Source organism: Stegostoma tigrinum, chromosome 17, assembly GCF_030684315.1.
Source record: "Stegostoma tigrinum isolate sSteTig4 chromosome 17, sSteTig4.hap1, whole genome shotgun sequence".
NCBI classification, from domain to species: Eukaryota; Metazoa; Chordata; class Chondrichthyes; order Orectolobiformes; family Stegostomatidae; genus Stegostoma; species Stegostoma tigrinum.
Window position 1 is genome coordinate 50,383,794 of NC_081370.1, and position 19,052 is coordinate 50,402,845.

Consider the following 19,052-nt stretch of genomic DNA (forward strand, 5'->3'; position numbering starts at 1 on the left):
TAGTCTGTGTGTGTGGCTTTTTGGTGTACTTTTGTTTGCAGTTCCCCATTTGTCTTGTGCTCTGCCATGACATCCAGGAATGGGAGTTGTTTGTTCTTCTCCTCCTCTCTGGTGAATTTTATTCTGGTGAGGGTATTGTTTGAGTTTGTCTCTCCTAATTTGGTCCATTTAATGATGACAAAGTGTCATCCACTAAAAGCTGACATCACAGGTCCTTTTTATAATTCTGAATGGTCTGGAAAATCTGCCATTAAAAGAACATGTGAACCAGTGAAGAGCTCAACACTTCTGGATGGGTGCAGGGAGTGAATGGAGAGAACCATGCATTGTTTGAAACACAGGTATTTTATTCATTTAGGGGATTTGGGAGTCCCTGGCAAGTCAAACATTTACTGCCTGTCAATAATCGCTCCTGAGAAGGTGGCAGCTATCTAAATTGTGCTTCTGATTGTGATCACTTGTTTAAGTTTTTTATTTTTCCGAAAACGGTGTTATAACACCCAGCTTCTGAAAGTTCATGGTTTCACGAAAGGAGCATCTCAATCCCTGAAGCAAAAAGTGGATCTCTATTAAGCTGAATGATATGAATATTTTGAGGGGTTTAGATCAAATTATGACAAAATGTATTTTTATTTTGCAGTACAAAGATGCATATCAGGCCATTCTTGATGGTGTGAAGAGCGGAGCCAAAGAGAAAAGATTGGCAGCACAATTTATTCCCAAGTTTTTCAAACATTTTCCTGAGTTGGCTGATAGTGCTATCAATGCCCAGTTGGATCTCTGTGAGGATGAAGATCTTTCTGTAAGGGTCATGTTCCATTTCTATTCCAATCTGAATTTGTTAATTTTGATTAGATGGGTAGGGCAGGGTGAAAATGAGAAGATGACTATTCTATTCTTTCTGATTTTCAGTAGTCCTCTTTGACACAAGTTTAGTTTTATTGAGTTTTTGTTAACTTTCAAAAAGCAGGGCATTGAAAGTTGCATGTTTGGTGCTGAAGAATTAAATGTTGAATTTTCACAAGTTTGTTGTAAAGCAATATAAATTGTCTTAATACATACAATTAAGTAAACTTTACATCATTGCAAGTAAAATGTGTAAAATTTAAGAGGGTGAAATTTTCTGTTCAGATTCGTCGTCAAGCCATTAAAGAATTGCCTCAGTTTGCAACAGGTGAAAACCTACCAAGAGTCGCTGATATATTAACACAGCTTTTACAAACCGGTATGTATTTTGTTTTCGATACAGAGCTCTAGTTCATCCTGTACTGCTGTGAAAACTCCTTAAGCATGTTACTTCCTGTGAGAATAATAAGAATCCTTTACATTGGATGAATTATATTTCTACACTTTGTGATTTGCTCTTTTCACCTGTGAAGTTGAGCAAAGCAGATGGAAAATGAATAATTAGAGTGTTATTTCTTTGGGAAGAATTTTCTTTTTAATTGAATCCTTGTCTGTCTGAATTAGTATAATTTAATCGTGAGAGACGTAGCAACTTGTGCAGATTAAAGTTTCTGTTCTGGTTCCCTGTTGGTCAATGTTAGCACCCCTTCTCTCCCTGATTTAAAGTTGTACTGGGCACAGTTTGAAAATTTGCAGATTGCACGAAACATGGAAGTACTATGAGCTGAAAATTTTAAAAATCCTCAGTTGTAGGGTCCAGTGTCACAGGCAAGGCCAGCATTTCATTCCCAATCATTTAGCTGTTGAACTTACCAGGCCATTTTCAGATTGCATTTAAGAATCAGCCACATTGCTGAGAATCCAGAATTTAATGTAGGCCAGAACAGGTAGGGATGACAGATATCCTTCCCTGAAGATATTCGTGAACCAGATGTATTTTTAAAGCAACTGATAGTTTCTTCACACAAGACCATTAGCCTGAGCCTCTGGATTACTATTCAAATAATGTTACCTTTACACCATCATCTTTCCACATCCTCTGTATGATGAATCTGTATAATCACAGAATTATTACGTCCGAAAACAAAGTGAATTAGGCGATTATGTCTGCGATTGCCCTCTAAGCATTATGATTTGATGCCGTTCTCCTTCCCTTTCCTCATCGCCCCGAGTGTGTCCTCTTGTATGCTTCTATTGAACCTGTCTTCCAACACACTGCCAGATCTGAACTACTCCCTGTGTAATATCCCTGCCTTCTCATTCTCAGTTCTTTTAAGAGATGAAACGGTATGCCCTGTCTGTCGCCCCTCATAGTGAAAACTTCTATCAGATCTTCTCTTAGCCATCTCTTCTCCAATTCCAAACATCTCTGATCAGCCTTCACAACTGAATTTCTTATCCTTGGAGCCATTCTCAAAAGCCTCTAATGCACTCCCCAATGCACTTAAGTCTTTCTGAAAGGGTAGAGCCCAAAGTTGTGCACAGTAATCCAGCTGAGGTCTAACTAATGTCTTATACAAGTTTAGCATAACCACCTTGCTTCTGTACTCTATGGACCTATTATTAAAGCCTAAGTAAAAATGCTGGTGGCACTTCAACTTACGTATGCCACACTTAAGAATGGATGGGAAGGGTGCTGAAAAGACAAGCAGTGAATGATTCCATGGATTATAAATTAAATTTAAAATAGCTTGGAGTTCCTGGGGCATTTCTCCATCAAGAAACAAAGGTTAAGTGGATATTTGAAAGAGATATTTTGGATAAAGTAGATGTAACAATTGATGGTAGGATTGAGAACCACGGGGCACTGGCTTAGGATGCTTGACATAAGAATTAACAGTGACATGAGCAATGCACCGTCTGAGTGTGTGGTGGAGGAAGATTAAAAATAGCACAATCATTTTCTGAAATGAAACATTTGCAGCATAACTTTGGGCAAGTTGGAGATTGGGGGCTTTGTTATTACCAGGTGAATTGTTCTTGGAGCAAGCGGGTGCAGGGACCGAATGTCATCCTCTGGGCTGTAACCATTTCATGATTCTATTTATTATTATGTAACCTCAGGGAATGAAGGTAACTCTTTTCCCCTTCCTAATATATTTATGCCCTGAACTCAGGTTCAACAATTCAGTTGAATTCCTGTGAACTGCAGACACTAGCTAGAGTTTTTGTGGTCCAGGGTTGCCAATTATTTGATTGTTGCGTGCCCTCACTACCCCTTCTTATGCTCCTACTTGCTTTTGTTTGTGCAATTTCTATGCCCTGCCACTTGCTGGTAGAAAAAGGGCCATCACTTCACTCTCAGCCTAATCTGTTTTCGAGGCAGTGTAATCCTTATGTATGTTAACCTTTCTATTATTAAGGTTATTGTAGAATACTTAGAAAATCTTAATGCAATAATGCAGAGTGACCATGGTTTTGTGGAAGAAATATGATGTTTGACTAATTGATTAGAGATTTTTCAGGAATGAGTAAGCAATATAAATAGCGATGGACTGGTAGTTGTCTTGTACCTAGATTTGTAGAAGATATTTGACCAGGTGCCACTTGAAGGGTCAGAACAAGAGCCCACGGTGTAGGGGGTAATGTTAGGAAAGATAGCGGATTAGCAGGCTAATAGGAAGCAGAGAATGGACGTAAATGCATTTTTGGATTAGCAGAATGTGATGAGTGTTGGGACACAGGGATCAGTGATGGGGCATCAATGATTTACAGTCTACATAAATGACTCGGATTAAGTGTCGAATGTACGATTGCAAAATTTGTCAGAGTGGGAGTTAAAGCTCTGAAGAGGTCATAAGTCTGCAGAGGAAGGTAGATTGGTTAAGTGAGTGGGAAAAATGGGCAGATGGAGCATGATGTGGGAAAATGGACTTTCAACTTTGGCAGAAAAAGAAGCAAAGCTGCATATTATTCAAATTGAGGAAGCCTACAGAACTGAGAAGCACAGAAGGGTCTGCTGTCCTCGTACATGAATCTCAAAACTTCACTATGCAGGCACAGCAAGTGTTTAAAAAGGCAGATGTATTGTTGTCGGATATTGCAAAGGGAACCTTTTTCTTTCAGGAGGTTATATGTCTTTGGAACTTTCTTCTCTGGAGAACACGGGAGGCAGGGTCTATGTTTTTATGATAGATACATATTCTTAACTACTAAGGGTTTCAGAGATTGTAAGGCGTGGGCAGGGATGTTGGAATTAAGGACAGAACAAGCTTGAAGGGCCAACTCCTACTCCAATGTCATACATTTGTATGTGATTGCATTTCAAGTTACACTAACTTGTTTTGTGCTTTGAAGAGTATAAGATCAATTATTTTGCAACACAAACTCAATTTATCACCTAGGGTTTTAACAAAGTATCTGGAGCAGTTGAGGGCTGCCAGATTAAGCTTATCTTTCAATGTGCTATTATCAGTTCAGATTAAAGATAAATGATTTCCAAACCTTGTAGTTACTTCAACTATAAAGCAGTGTGGAGCTGGAGGAATGCAGCAGGTCAGGCAGTATCAGAGGAGCAGGAAAGTTGATTTTTCGGGTCGGGACCCTTCTTCAGATCCTATTCCTGAAAAAGGGTCCCGACCCAAAACAACAACTTCCCTGCTGCTCTGATGCTGCCTCGCCTGCTGTGTTCTTCCAGCTCCACACTGTTATCTCTGACTCCAGCATCGGCGGTTTTTACTATCTGTGAGTTACTTCAACGAGTTACTTTCAGCTCTGAATTACAAGAATTTCCCCTTTTTGTTTTTCGCAGATGATAGTGCGGAGTTCAATTTGGTTAATAATGCATTAATATGTATATTCAAGATTGATGCCAAAGGTAACTATCATTTTCTTCCTCATTATTGTGATTGTGTTATCAAGGTACACATTAGTTGGATATATGGTATGAAAATAAAATGGCTGTTTCAAACCATGCACGGGCGTAATACAAAATTATTTTTTTCTTCCATTGTTCATTTATCTCACACTACTGAATATGCAGTTTGTTTGGAGAAGGCACACAATATTGAAAAACTTGATGTGTCAGTATCTGCATATTGACTAATGACAGGAAGACTTATGTCTTTTATCTCATCTATCTTGAATTTGTCACAGTGAAATGTCATCTAGTAGCAATTGTTTGTGAAGGCTGACAGATTAGATACCTGCAATAAGATGTAAAGTGGCAGAATTGTAAGAAGTGGAATAAATTGAAACATTTGGAATTTGCAGGAAAATTGGTGTGACAGAGAAGAAAAATTAAAACCAGCAAAAGTGTTTTTGAAAAGTTAAGTACTAACACTTGTAAGATCTTTTTAGGATTGAGGAGGCGAATTAGGACAGGTGACATAAGTTTACTCTTAGGCATAACAATGACAAGTATTTAAATTTGGGTCATTTGGTACATTATCAATGGCTTAATGGAACATAAAATGCATTGTGAAATACCAGTTGTTTGAGTGTACATATGTATCACTTGCGTTATTACTGGCTAATGTTATGCCTATTTTACAAACTGTTATGTTCATATATCCACACTGAGTTTAAAATTAATTGTGTTCTTAATTTACTCTTTTACGCAAAGGAACCTTAGGTGGTCTTTTCACACAGATAATACAGGGGGAGGACATTGTGCGAGAGCGTGCCATAAAGTTCCTTTCGACAAAACTGAAGATAGTACCAGAGGAAGTAATGACCAAAGAAGTAGAAGAATACATTTTTGTGGAGTCCAAAAAGGTAACTCGTTAATAAAGCATCATCTACCTAATTGCAATAAGGAAAATTCTAACCATTTTTATGTTTAAAATATTGAATAGATACTTCTTGTAATTTGTCTCGGTGGGCGCAAAAGAAACCTTGATACCTTTCAAAAAGGGAGTGAGATGGGAGCAATATTCCTGAATGATTTAATGCTTCTGATTGAATTAAAGTTATTCATGTAGTGCAGCCGTTCACTGTTGTTGCAAACAGAACGGACCCCTCAAAATAGTGGTGTGTTAGAAGCAGTGTACTGTGTTGAATTGAAGTAGCGGTGAAGGCCTCTCCCCTCAACTGAGGTGTAGTGACCCTCATTAAACTACCAGCGTCTGTCACTAATGGAGGGGAAGCCCTATGGTCTGGTAAAACTTTACCTTTGCCCTGTATCATTTCTGTGTTGTTCTGAAGGGCTATTCAGTACAGTAAGTAATCTAAATTGTTGTGCACTGGGTTGTGTGATGTTGGAAATTGCAAGACTGTCTTTAGACAGTGCTTAAAAATCAATCAGGTTAATTTGTCAGTCAGTTAATTAATTTGAAAGCATAGTGTAATTGGGATTTTGTGGATGCAGGCATATGTATTGTGTTTATGAAGATGAGGTGGCACTGGACATTTCTGACAACTCAATGTAAAACAATATTGTGGAATGAGCTTAGTTTACAACCTGTAACGACAGGTTCGAATACTGGCAACGTTATATCAGTGGATAGGCATCAGATGTTGGCCTGCCAGTGACTCCATGTCCCAGGAAAGAATTATCTAAAAATTCACATTTTAGGTAGTTAACCTTTTGTCAGGGTGCATTCTAGTAGAGAGCTTTCCTCATACTGTAAAATGTCCTGTAGAGGAATTTAGGCTGATAGGGAGGAGGCAGGAAAGTGGGTAAAATTGCAGTGGGGTTATATATAATCTTATTGAATGGTGGAGCAGGCTTGATGGACTGAATGTCATCTGCTCTTCTGTTTTATGATCTTAAAATTTTCACTGAAGTGTTGCTAGTTTAATGCTTTCTATAAGGCAGGAAATGACTGAAAAGAGATATATGCCACTACTTCAATCCAGCTTGAGCTGCAGTACGATCTCAACTGGTGTGTTTTGGAATGCATCGCAGTTTCTAATGGGAGGATTCAAATGGATTTGTGAAAAATAATACATTCCATTTAAGCCTTTTTCCTGATATACACCATTATGAACTCTCAGTACCAAAACATTTATCTGGTTCAAACTGAAAAATAACCCACATAATTGAGTACTAAAATGTTTTATGTTGACCATTTACTTTTTACAGGTTCCTGCTACTTTGTATTTAAAAGTCAAACATAAAAAAGAAAATCAATCCCAAGTGTACTTTTCCTTTTTTTTTTGAGAAGAGTTAATACCAAAGAACTATATTCAGGTTGTTACTACTTTTTTTGGATTGAATTGAACTGAGAAGTTCCTAAATCTAGGCAATCTAACTTGTATATTTTCAATGATGAACATGTCCCCCACCCTCTACCACCAGGGTTTTTTAGAGCAAGAAGATAATTTGTAGGGAACGCCATCTTATTCCATATGTAGATGAACTTATTTTGTTTTCAGGTACTGGATGATGTGACAGGAGAGGAGTTTGTTTTATTCATGAAGATTCTGTCTAGCCTTAAGAATCTTCAGACTGTAAGTGGTCGACAACAGCTGGTGGAGTTGGTGGCTGAACAAGCTGATTTAGAGCAGGTATTTAATCCTGCAGATCCAGATTCTGTGGACAGACTACTACAGTGCACAAGACAGGCAGTTCCACTTTTCTCGGTAAGACTAAATTTAATTTGTGTATTTCAGAATTGTTGATCTGTTCTTGTTTTTGACTTTAGGACATGCTACATAACTGTTTCCTTAGCCAGACATTTTGAATAAACCTGAGAATTTGCATTTGAATTTCAATTAACGTAGGAAAAAGTCTTTGAATCTGTTGTTACAAATAGGCATTTGTGTTGTTTTGAAGGTGAGAAGAATCTAGAGTTTTCTGACCCTGAGCCTCTTTGGAAATCCTGAAAATATGAAGTTCTGGATGCTCTCAATGTAGCATCAAAAAATGGTTAATATTCATCATCTATTTTGTTTTGAAGTGGATCAAATATAACTAATGCAGAGTTTAACAATCTCTTTAGTTAAGTGATTCACATTCATTCAGGTGATTCAACATTTTAGTGGTCATAGTTTATTAGTGTCTTTCAGATGAACTTGAATGTGTCAATTTTGAATATTTCATAATGCTGTTGAAGAGTTCTTGAGAATAGCAAGAATAATTTGTGAAATGCTTAGTCGAACTGTAGCCAGGTAGAGGGAATAGATTTTCAAGTAGAAATTGAGCCTGTCTCAAACTGAATAGAAGAAATTTGGTTATGCAAGTAGCTGGAGAATTGGAGTGAATCATCAGCTTAATGCTGGAAAAGTTTCCAAACAGTGTCATACATGGAGTTAGAGATTGTAAAGTGGCAAAGCTGAATATTGTCTACGCACCTGTGAAACCTGATCAGATATTTATGGGTGGCAAATGTTTTGTCAATTTGTACAATTGAACCAACAGTAGTAGAACTGCAAAACTGAGAACAATAACCTCTGTCGTATACTGGAGAATCTGAGATAACACGGTGTGAAGCTAGATGAACACAGCAGGCCGAGCAGGAAAGTTTGACGTTTCAGGTCAAAACCCTTCTTCACAAAACTGACTTTTGCAGCGGGGTTAAAATTATTACAGAGAAATCTCTTCCAAGGCATCTTACAAAGTCAGTTTTCTGAAGAAGAGTCTCAACCCAAAACATCACACTTTTCTGCTCCTCAGATGCTGCTTGGCCTACTGTGTTCACCCAGCTTCACACCGTGTTACCTCTGTCATATATTTGCTCAAGTTTTGTGTATTTTGAGAGCAATCAGATTTTCAAGCTTTAGAAAGTACGTTACACCTTAATTAAAATGCATTTTATGGCAGATGTTCCACATTAAAAGCATCTTCTATAACACTGCAGCCGTTGCTTATCCATGATGCTGCTTATCCATATTTTGAGGCGATTTGTAAAGTTAGAACATGTGTTCTGAATAATGCCTTGTGTAAACATTAACACTCTGATTCTTGACGGACTTAAAAATGCAGCAAATTCGATCCACCTCTCCCTATTTATTTCAGAACCCACTTCCCCTCCGACATTTCTGATGAAGGGCCTGGGCCCGAAATGTCAGCCTTCCTGCTCCTAAGATGCTGTTTGGTCTGCTGTGTTCATCCAGCTCCACACCTTGTTGTCTCAAATTAAGAGGAAGTGGTTATTTTAGCATTGTCTTGTGCATAGTTTGATTTCTGCTCACTTTTTCAGAAAAATGTCCATTCAACCAGGTTTGTCACCTACTTTTGTGAACAAGTACTGCCAAACCTCAGCTCCCTTACCAGCCCAGTGGAAGGACTTGACATTCAGTTGGAGGTAATGCGTGAACCTGAGTAATTTACTGTTTATGACCCATTATAAAGTATTTGCGAACTGTGTGGAAAAGTTTCTTAGTAACGGATTCTGTCCTTTGCATACATACATCCCTGTTCCCAAGCCCATGCACTCTGCAGTTTTCTTTATTCATTTACGGGATAAGAGGTGTTGCTGGCTGGGCCAGCATTTGTTGTCCCTCCCTAATTGACCAGAGGGCAGTTCAAAGTCAGCCACATTGCTGTGGGCTTGGAGTCACATGTAGGCCAGATCAGGTAAGAATGGCAGTTTCCTTCCCTAAACGACATTAGTGAACCATGTGGGTTTTTTTCCTGACAATCGACAATGGATTCACAGTCATTGTTAGATTCTTAATTCCAGATATTTATTGAATTCAAATTCCACCATCTGCCATGTCAGGATTTGAGGCCAGATCCCCAAAACATTATCTGGGTCTCTGAATTAACAGTCCGGCGATAATACCACTAGGCCATCACCACCTTCTACAGTATTCCTTATAGTATCCCTACAGTGCAGAAGCTGACCACTCAGCCAATCGAGTCCAAACCATCCTTCTAAAGAGCATCCCATTCACACTTAGCCCCCTACCCTATCCCTGTAACCCTACATTTCCAATGACGAATCCATCTAACCTGCACACCCCTGGACACTGGAGCAATTTAGTATGGCCAATCCATCCAACCTGCATGTCTTTGGACTTTGGGAGGAAACCCACGCAGACGCGGGGCATGTGTGCTAACTTGTCCATGGGTGGACTGGAACCTAGGTGTCTGGCACTGTGAGGCAGCAGTGCCAACCACGGTGCCACCATGCAGCCCAAGATGCTTCTCCAGTTGAAAAACACGTATTCCTTTGGATCTGTGCCAATGGTTCTACACATTCCACAATAGTGTTGGAGGCCTGCAGCCACATGCACCCTCTGCAAATTCCAATCTTGTCCAAAACCACACACAGATCAAGCATGTATGCACATACCTCAACCTACCCCCTTCCCTCTCTGTTCTTCGACCCACCCCCAAAACCCTGGCACTGACTGCTCCATAAAATGTTGACCTAAGGTCACAGATTAGTTTCAGATCGAAGTCCAGTGCAGAAATCTGAGTACATTCATATTTAAAGCTTATTGTTTAGCTGTACTTTAATGTTAATTTCCTTTCATTCTTCAGTGACAGTTCAATATTTTTACCTTGTAGGTTTTAAAGTTGCTGGGAGAAATGACACCTTTCTGTGGTGATATGGAAAAGTTAGAAAGTAACTTGAAACAGTTGTTTGAAAAATTGCTGGTAAGCATGCAGCTTTTTTCCGGAAACTGTAATTACTTTATAAATTCACTTGCGGTATATCATTCAGAGGAACATCTGTTTTGAATTGTTCTTTGCATTGCGGATCACATTATTTGCTAATTTCACAGTTTTTATTTTGCATTGTTTCAACATCACTTCATTCAGATCTAAATTTTACAAGCCAGTTATAGAAATTTCACCATATTTGGCTTATTCTGATTTCTTTCAAAGCAGCTGGCTATGTTAAGTACTGAAGTACTTGTCTGATTTGGATTGTTAATAGTTGTAAAGATAGAGAACAGATTAACTATATATGAACTGTGGCTGCATGAAAATTGTACATATGCAAGAGAAATGCTTGTGCAGCCTCTTAAAAATATTTGTCAATCAAACACAAAGTATATCGTATAACTTTGAATTCCTGAAAAACCTAGGAATATATGCCATTACCCCCAGAAGAAGCAGAAAATGGTGAAAACGCAGGCAATGAAGAGCCAAAACTACAGTTTAGTTATGTTGAATGTCTGTTATTTGGCTTTCATCAACTCGGAAAGAAACTTCCTGATTTCCTTACAGCAAAACTCAATGCCGATCGACTAAAGGACTTCAAAATAAGGTGGGCAAATGTTATTTGTTTATGTCCTTCAACTAAAAGTTGTTTCTCTTTTGTGAAAGTAAGCCAACTTGATTATGGTCATTTAATTCTGATGTCTGTTCATTCCAAGGTAAGTGGTTTGACTCAAATTGTTCTGTTATTTGCAAAAATCAATTGTTTTCCCAAAAAATTGTAACGGGTGTCTAGTTCACTTTCTAGATAGTTTAGAAGGAATTAGTGATGATTTAGAACTGCATTTGATTATTTTGAGGGGCTGGAAAAATGGGATTGCTCTCCTTAAAGCAGACATGAGAAATTTGGTAGTTTCTTAAAATCATGGAGCTTGATTGATTATATAAGAAACTGTTTCCACGAGCAGAAAGACCAGTAGTTACCGAACATAGACTTAATCAAAAGAACCTGAAGTAACATTAGGAATTATTTGGTATACGTAAAGTTGGTGGTAATTTGGAATGTTCAGGCCTAACAAAGTGGTTGGAACAGTTTCCAAAGTCTAAGGTTATCGAGTAGATTTGTAGCTCGGGTTGTGGATACTGTGGTTGGTTTGTTAGTTTGCAGATGTTTCATTACCCTGCTGGGTAACATCATCAGTGCAGCCTCCAAAGAAGCATTGTGTTTTCCTGCTTGTTACTTAAACTCTGGAGTGCGTCAGAGTTGATGACATAATTTCCCGTTTTTCTTAGCAGTGGTTTCTATATATACGGTCTAATTCTACATATTTATTGCTAGCCTTCTTAGTGGAGAACCAAGCCTCTAGAAATTGTCATGTTTGTCTCTGTTTGGCTTGTCCTAGGATCCTGATGTTGTCCCAATCAAACAGGTCGTTCTCCTTGCCTGTGTGTATGGAGACAATTGAGTATTGGTCATGTCTTTTTGTTGCTAGTTGGTGTTCATGCATTCTCATAGCCAGCTTCCTTACTGTCTGTCATGTAATGTTTGTTGCAGCCCTTGCATGGAATCTTGGATATTATGTTGGTTTTGTCCATTATGGGTGAAGGGGTCTTTGGTTCTTGTTAGCAGTTGGCGTTGGGTTGATATAGGTTTGTGTGCTACTCTGATGCCCAGTGGCCATAGGAGTCTTGTGGTGAGTTCAGATACGTTCTTGATTTAAGGTGACAAGTATGTCGGGGCGTACCGTATCTGCCTGGTTCTCCACTAAGAAGGCCATCAATAACCACACAGAATTAAACCTTATGTACACACCACTGCAAGGAAAAACCAGAAATGAGTTCATCAACTCCAGTGGACTCCAAAGTTTAAATAACAACAAGCGGGAAAATAGAATGCTTCATCGGAGGCTGCACTGATGATATTACCCAGCAGGGTAATCAAATGTCTGCTACCTAACGAACCAGCTCGCTGAGCAAACCAACCACACTTTCCAAAGTAACTTGAGTTTGCCCTGCCATTCAATATGATCATGGAGCTCAATACTTTAATTCTGCCCTCCTATCACATCCCTAGATTCCTTTAGCCACAAAAGCCATATCTACTACTTCCTTGAAAACATGCAAAGTTTTACTCTCATCCACAACTTGTCGTAGTCAATTTCACGGACTGTGCATTCGCTGGGTGCAGAAATTTCACATCTCAATCCTAAAAGGTTTACCTCTTATTCTTAAGCAGTGACCTTGATTTGGACTCCCCAGCTGTTAGGATCATTCTCCCTGTGTCTAACATGCCCAGTCCTGTTGGAATTTTGCATATTACTATGAAATTCTCTCCTCATTCATCCAAACAGAGTGCATATAATCCTGACTCATGTTAGTTCTGCCATCCCAAGAATCAATTTTCATAAACTTTCACTGTACTTCTCTAGTAAGAACATCCTTCTTTGGATAAGATCAAAACTGCATGCACATTCTAGGTTTGACCTCACTAATGCCGCCCTGTATAATTGCAGTGAGACATTCTCGTTCCTGTACTCAAATCCTCTTGCTACAAAGGTTGTCTTTACTGCCTGTTGCACCTGCACACTTACTCTCAACAACTGGTGCATGAGGCCACACACGTCTTATTGACCATTCCTCTCTCTTGGTTTATATTCATTAAAGTAAATATTTTTGCTACCCAAAGTGGGTAACCTCACATTTATCTGTAATATACAGAATTTGCTCACTCACTCAGCCTGTCCCAATCACACTGCAACTTTTCTGCATCCTCCTCATAATGCACCCAATTTGCATCATCTGCAGATTTTGAGATATTAAAAACATTCCTTCAACTAAATCATTAAAATATATTGTGAATTACCGGCGTCCTAGTATCTGCAGTGACTACTGGGGTACTGTCTGCCATTCAGAAACAGACCCATTTATTTCTGCAGAGATAGTGGGAACAGCAGATGCTGGAGAATCTGAGATAACAAGATGTGGAGCTGGATGAACACAGCAGGCCAAGCAGCATCAGAGGAGCAGGAAAACTGATGGTTCAGGTCTGGATCTTCTTCTGAAGAAGGTCCAGACCCGAACCAGCTCCACACCTTGTTATCCCATTTATTTCTACTTTGTTTCCTGTCTGCTAAGTAATTTTCTATCCATCTCAATATGCTACTTCCAATTGCAAGCACTTTAATTTTATATAATTATATAACTTTATATAATTTTATAACTTCAAAAGTCCAAATAAACCACAACCACTGGCTCTCCACCCACCCTGGTCAATTCTACTATTTACATCCTTGAATCCTGGTAGATTTATCAATCATGATTTCCCTTTTATAAGTCCATGTTGACTGTGTTTGATTCTCACTGTTTTCTCAGTGCTCTGCTATAAAATTCTTGATAAATGAAACTCTAGGATGCTCCTCACTACCAATGTCATACTCACTGGCCAATTTTTTTTAAAAATAACAGGTAATTAACAAGTTTCCTATCTGTAGGAACTATTTCAGAGTCTAAAGAATGTTTAACGATGACCACTAATGCATCTACTATTTCTAGGACTACTTCCTTAAGCACTCTGGGATGTAGATTGTCAGGCCCTGGGGATTTTTCAGTCTTCAATGCTATTTCTGTACTAATGCAGAATTGCTTCCATTTGTCCCTGTTAATAAACCCTGTGTACCCATCATTCCTGGCATCTTATTCAAGTCCTTTTTGAAGACAAGTGAAGTATGAATTTAGTTTGTCAGTCATTTCTTTGTTCCCAATTATAATTTTCCCCCACTTCTGACTCTAGGGATCAACATTAATTTATGTTTCCTGCAAATATTCTATTTTCCCCTTCTTAATCAATCCTTGGTATTCCTTTATAACAAAGTGTGGAGCTGGATGAACACTGCAGGCCAAGCAGCATCTCAGGAGCACAAAAGCTGACATTTCGGGCCTAGACCCTTCATCAGAGCCTCTGATGAAGGGTCTAGGCCAGAAACGTCAGCTTTTGTGCTCCTGAGATGCTGCATGGCCTGCTGTGTTCGTCCAGCTCCAATCTTTGTTATCTTGGATTCTCCAGCATCTGCAGTTCCCATTATCACTTGGTATTCCTTTGCTGACTTGTAAACTGTTTCCAATCTTCAGGTTTGTTGTTTTTTTTCTTGTCAATTTGAATGTTTCTTACTGTCTCTAACTTCCCTTGTAAGCCATGGTTTGGCCACTGTTCTCTTTGCACTCTGGTACCAGGCAGGCGGAAACATATTTTGTAGCTCACACATTTGCTGTTTGAATGTTTGTCATTCCTTTCAGAAACATTTCCCCACCCATCATAGCCAACACGCACTTCATACTACTAGTTTCCCCTATTAAAATTCAGGAGCCTATTCTTCTTCTTGATGAAGACTTCTGTCCAGTTATGGTTGCTTACCCTCAAGGTGAGCATTGCCAATTTTTCCTTTCTCATTGCATAATACTCAGTCTAAGTTGGACTGTTCTATAGTTGATTCCATTGTGGCATCAATGGTCTCTGTTCTTTTTCAATCAAGTCATCTCTCTTCTGAACTCCAGTAAAAGGAAGTTCAATCTGCTCAACTTTTTCTCCCAAGACAACTACCCATATGCCTAGAGATAATGGGAACTGCAGATGCTGGAGAATCCAAGATAACAAAGTGTGGAGCTGGATGAACACAGCAGGCCAAGCATCGTATTCTGCACATTTTATTGTATTGTTACAGTCATCCTCAGTACTATAACGGAGTCAGTATTGGATTGAATTTTGGTCTCAAACTTAACAGTGTGGAATACATCACACTAGCCAGTCCCCTGACTTTAATTGTGTACTTTTATGTTCAGATTACAGTATTTTGCAAGAGGTCTGCAAGTTTACATCAGACAACTACGTCTTGCTTTGCAAGGAAAAACGGGTGAAGCTTTGAAAACGGAAGAGGTATGTAGTCTAGCACAGTGGCTGTTTTTCAGAATCAAATGAGACTGCTGGGGAAAGGCTAGATACTTCTAGAAACTACATTGTGCTGAATTGTTTCTTAGGGCAGAATTGTGAAGTTTGTAGCCATGTGATTTTGGAATATATTTCCAAACAAAAATGTGTATTTCACAAAGTGTTTCTTTTCCACAGAACAAAATTAAAGTTGTTGCTTTGAAGATAACCAATAACATTAATGTTCTCATCAAGGTAATCATTTTTATCATATCTGTTGCAAAAAAGGGCAGCTGTTGTGTTATTTTGGGATTTTATGCAGTTGGAAATTGATAATAGTTCCTGACAAAGCTTGGCACTGTCTAAAATGCTGTCATAACAGCATTTTTGTAAAAGTGATTGGTGTTCTAAAAACAAATTGCAAAGCGAAGCTAAAGTATTGCACTGCCATGCACAGTCATCTGCCTTTTTTGGATGGGAATTTTTAAATGGTATTAGTTACTGCCTTGCATATTTGTGCAGTTAAGCAAATAGATTATAATATAACTTATTTTCTAGATGCGTAGATTCATTCTGTAAGCTGGCCTGGTTGGTTAGCTTGTTTGGCTGAATGGTTTCTGATGTGTACTAGTGCCAACAGTACGGGTTCAGTTCCCACACTGGCTGAGGTTACCATGAGTGTTCTGCCTTTTCAATCTAGCCCCTAGTCTCAGACATGGTGATCCTCAAGTTAAATTCACTACTCGTCATGTCTTTCTGCTAAGACTGCAAGCTTATCATCCTCTGAAACTGGTGGTGACTTTACTGATCTGAAAACAGCATTGAGTAATTTGCATGTTTTCTTTTGGTCAGGATCTGTTCCACAACCCTCCCTCTTATAAAAGCACGGTCACCCTTTCTTGGAAACCTGTACAGAAGGTTGAAGTAGGGTAAGGTTACTTTTGTATTTCCTACCATTGTACATTGTTTTCATTTCTCGTAAATAAACTAACTGTAAGAAACAGCACTGATAACTCAAGGTTTTTTTTAAATGATTGCTGAAGTCCTGATCCCTAAAACTTATTTGCCTTAGTTGTTGCCATTTTAAAATAAAAGACCTATGGGATCCTAGATTTTATATTAGATTTTATAAATTATAAATGAATGATGAAACAGTTTAGGCTACCCATTTGAAAACATTTGAACACCAAAGGTAGAATACAGAAGAGATTTACTAAGTAGATGTGAGACAAATTGACCTTGGCTTTTCTGTGGAAGAGAAAAGTAAGAGCAAGTAAAGCAAGAACTCAGACTTGTAAGATTTCTAAGTTGGAAAAAGAACAAAGGGAGATGGTAAAAATTATTTTCTTAATTTTTTAAGGATCTATGGAATGGGTATTAGAGGCAGAATAAATAGAGAAAGCCAACCCAAATGCAACTAGCCAAATGTTACACTTGTTTTACTGCTCTTTTAGTTATCAACAAAGTTCAGAGCTCTTATCTTCAGCATTTTTAAATAAAAATCTATCTAGTAAAGGGGGAATCAGAATATGTTTTCCAGTGCCAAGAGAACCACCAGTGCATGGATACGAGGCAGTGGTGATGTCATGCAAGGAATAACAAATTTCTGCAATAGGTTTGTATACACGAGTGGACACCATCACTCTAGCTCGTACAGTTTGCCTCTGTGAAAAACGTCAGTTATGCCTGGACTGCAAGAATCCTCTGGGAGTATATGGGCTGTTTTAGAAAATTGGAGTGTACAGCCGTTATGGAATTTTTTTTAGGTAGTAGGATTTTTACAGTTGTTTTGGAGTACCCCTCACATGTCATTTAGTCTACTTTCAAAACAAAAGGAGGCTTAGAAAATTTAGACTTGATGTGGTTTTATTTAGCTGACCTGGGAACTGGGATGCTAAATAGTTAAAGAACAGTAACATTGAAGGTATGAGTGCAGGGAGCACATGGGAAGACAAGAATTAGATAAGCTAAATTAATATTGTATTTTTATGTCCTTTGGCAAGGCTTGAGAAGTTCGAAACTAATGTGAAGTTTTTGATACTGACCGTGCCTTGGGATATCCTAAATATGACCACAGTTTCCATATCACTGCAAAATGAAATTAAAAATTGCATTTTTGTAGCGCCATTCATGGCTTTCAGTCATTGAAGTGCATGTGAAGTGTTGTCATTATTGTCACGTAGGAAGAAGCAAACGCAGAGCAAACGGCCGGAGACTGCAATGTAATAATGACCAAGTAATGTGTTCTTGTCGTGATGATTGAGGGATAAATATGAACTTGAACACTGGGGATAGCTCCCATGCTCCCCTCCAAAATAATGCAGTGGGATCATTTGCATCATTAAACTTTAGTTTAATGCTCATTTTAAGAAAATGGTACCTCCAACAAGTGCAACATATCTCAGTACCTTACAAGAGTGTCAACCTCCATTTTTTGCCTCAAATCCATAACCTTCTGACTCAGGCATGAGAGTTACTATCTGAATGACAGCTGACTCTTAAATTGCAAATTTAATGAACTGAACTGATATCATCTGACTGATGCTAACATAACTACTTCTAGTATTTACTTACTTCCTTTGCAACATTGGCATCAAGGTCCAGAGTCCAATAAGAAGGGCAAGTCAATGCAAGATAATTTGTTACAAGGATTTGTAACCTTTTAAATATATTCTGAATAGATTTGCAGTTATTTTCAGAATAGTTATTTATTAAATAATTTATTTCATGATATTACTTTTTAGTTGTATGTAGGAATCTTCAGATTTCTTTTGAATGATTTTTTTCTTAAATGTGAAAGTGCTAGGTAGATTAAGATTGAAGATTAGTGCTGATACAAGAGTAGCAAACCAGGCTTATAGTACTTATTAATTCTGAACTGGCCTTCCTGTCTGCTGAATAGAAGAAATTTTTATTTGCTGTATGCCTAACTTAATATTTAAAGTAGAAAGTATACAAATAATGGTTGTTTCAACCAAGTGCTACTTTTTGAACTATATTCACTTGAAATATGACACCCTTTGGACATGAGCTTTTGTACTAAATTTCTAGAGTAAAACTTGAGTGTTTTAGGATTAAGGCCATGATTGTTGGTTTTGTCCAGCTTTATTAGTTTTCTTTCAGTTGCACAATATGAGTTGACAAAGAACAATTTCCCTGGAGCTTCAGGTAGCCATGGGTAAAAGACCAATGACTACGATAATAAAGTACTTACATTCTGCATTGTCAGAATGTTTATTGCCAGAATTTATAACTTTATTTAACAGGAACGTCAAGGATAATTCATGTGTTTCATGTTAATAGGCAAAAACGAATGGCTGAAGAAAATACTTCATCCCCGCCCAAGAAACAATCTCCAGCGCAAAAACGGGATACCAGGCAGATTTACAATCCACCCAGTGGCAAATACAGCAGTAATCTTGGTAATTTCTCCTATGGTAAGCTATCTGAATCGAATTGTAGATCTGGCTAGTTGGTTTTTCTCTGATGATGTTTCAATTTGAATAGCATCATTGGTGGAATGAGAGTTTATCTGTAAGCTGCTAAGTGACTAGATTTCTCATCTCAGCAGTGTTGTTGTGGAGAAAGTGCCACCTACAAAACTCGAGTATTATGTCAATGTGACAAGAGAAAGCGTCAGTCTGTTGCTCAGCCTGTGTTTGGTAATTGGGTCAAACCAGCATTGATTGAATTTGGATTCAGTTGTCTGTCTTCATTTAGTTTACTTTT

General features: G+C 38.3%; 1 protein-coding gene across 1 annotated transcript in view; it reads left to right on the top strand.

Moving 5' to 3' along the window:
- Nucleotides 1-19,052, top strand: part of api5 (apoptosis inhibitor 5) — a 34,334-nt gene that overhangs the window by 13,188 nt on the left and 2,094 nt on the right. Inside the window, exons 2-13 of the mRNA XM_048545764.2 lie at nt 641-802; nt 1,132-1,225; nt 4,658-4,723; nt 5,471-5,622; nt 7,225-7,431; nt 8,991-9,095; nt 10,307-10,396; nt 10,831-11,012; nt 15,239-15,332; nt 15,522-15,578; nt 16,176-16,252; nt 18,627-18,760. Coding sequence (XP_048401721.1) covers nt 641-802; nt 1,132-1,225; nt 4,658-4,723; nt 5,471-5,622; nt 7,225-7,431; nt 8,991-9,095; nt 10,307-10,396; nt 10,831-11,012; nt 15,239-15,332; nt 15,522-15,578; nt 16,176-16,252; nt 18,627-18,760 — 1,420 coding nt within the window. The remainder of the gene's footprint in view (nt 1-640; nt 803-1,131; nt 1,226-4,657; nt 4,724-5,470; nt 5,623-7,224; nt 7,432-8,990; nt 9,096-10,306; nt 10,397-10,830; nt 11,013-15,238; nt 15,333-15,521; nt 15,579-16,175; nt 16,253-18,626; nt 18,761-19,052) is intronic.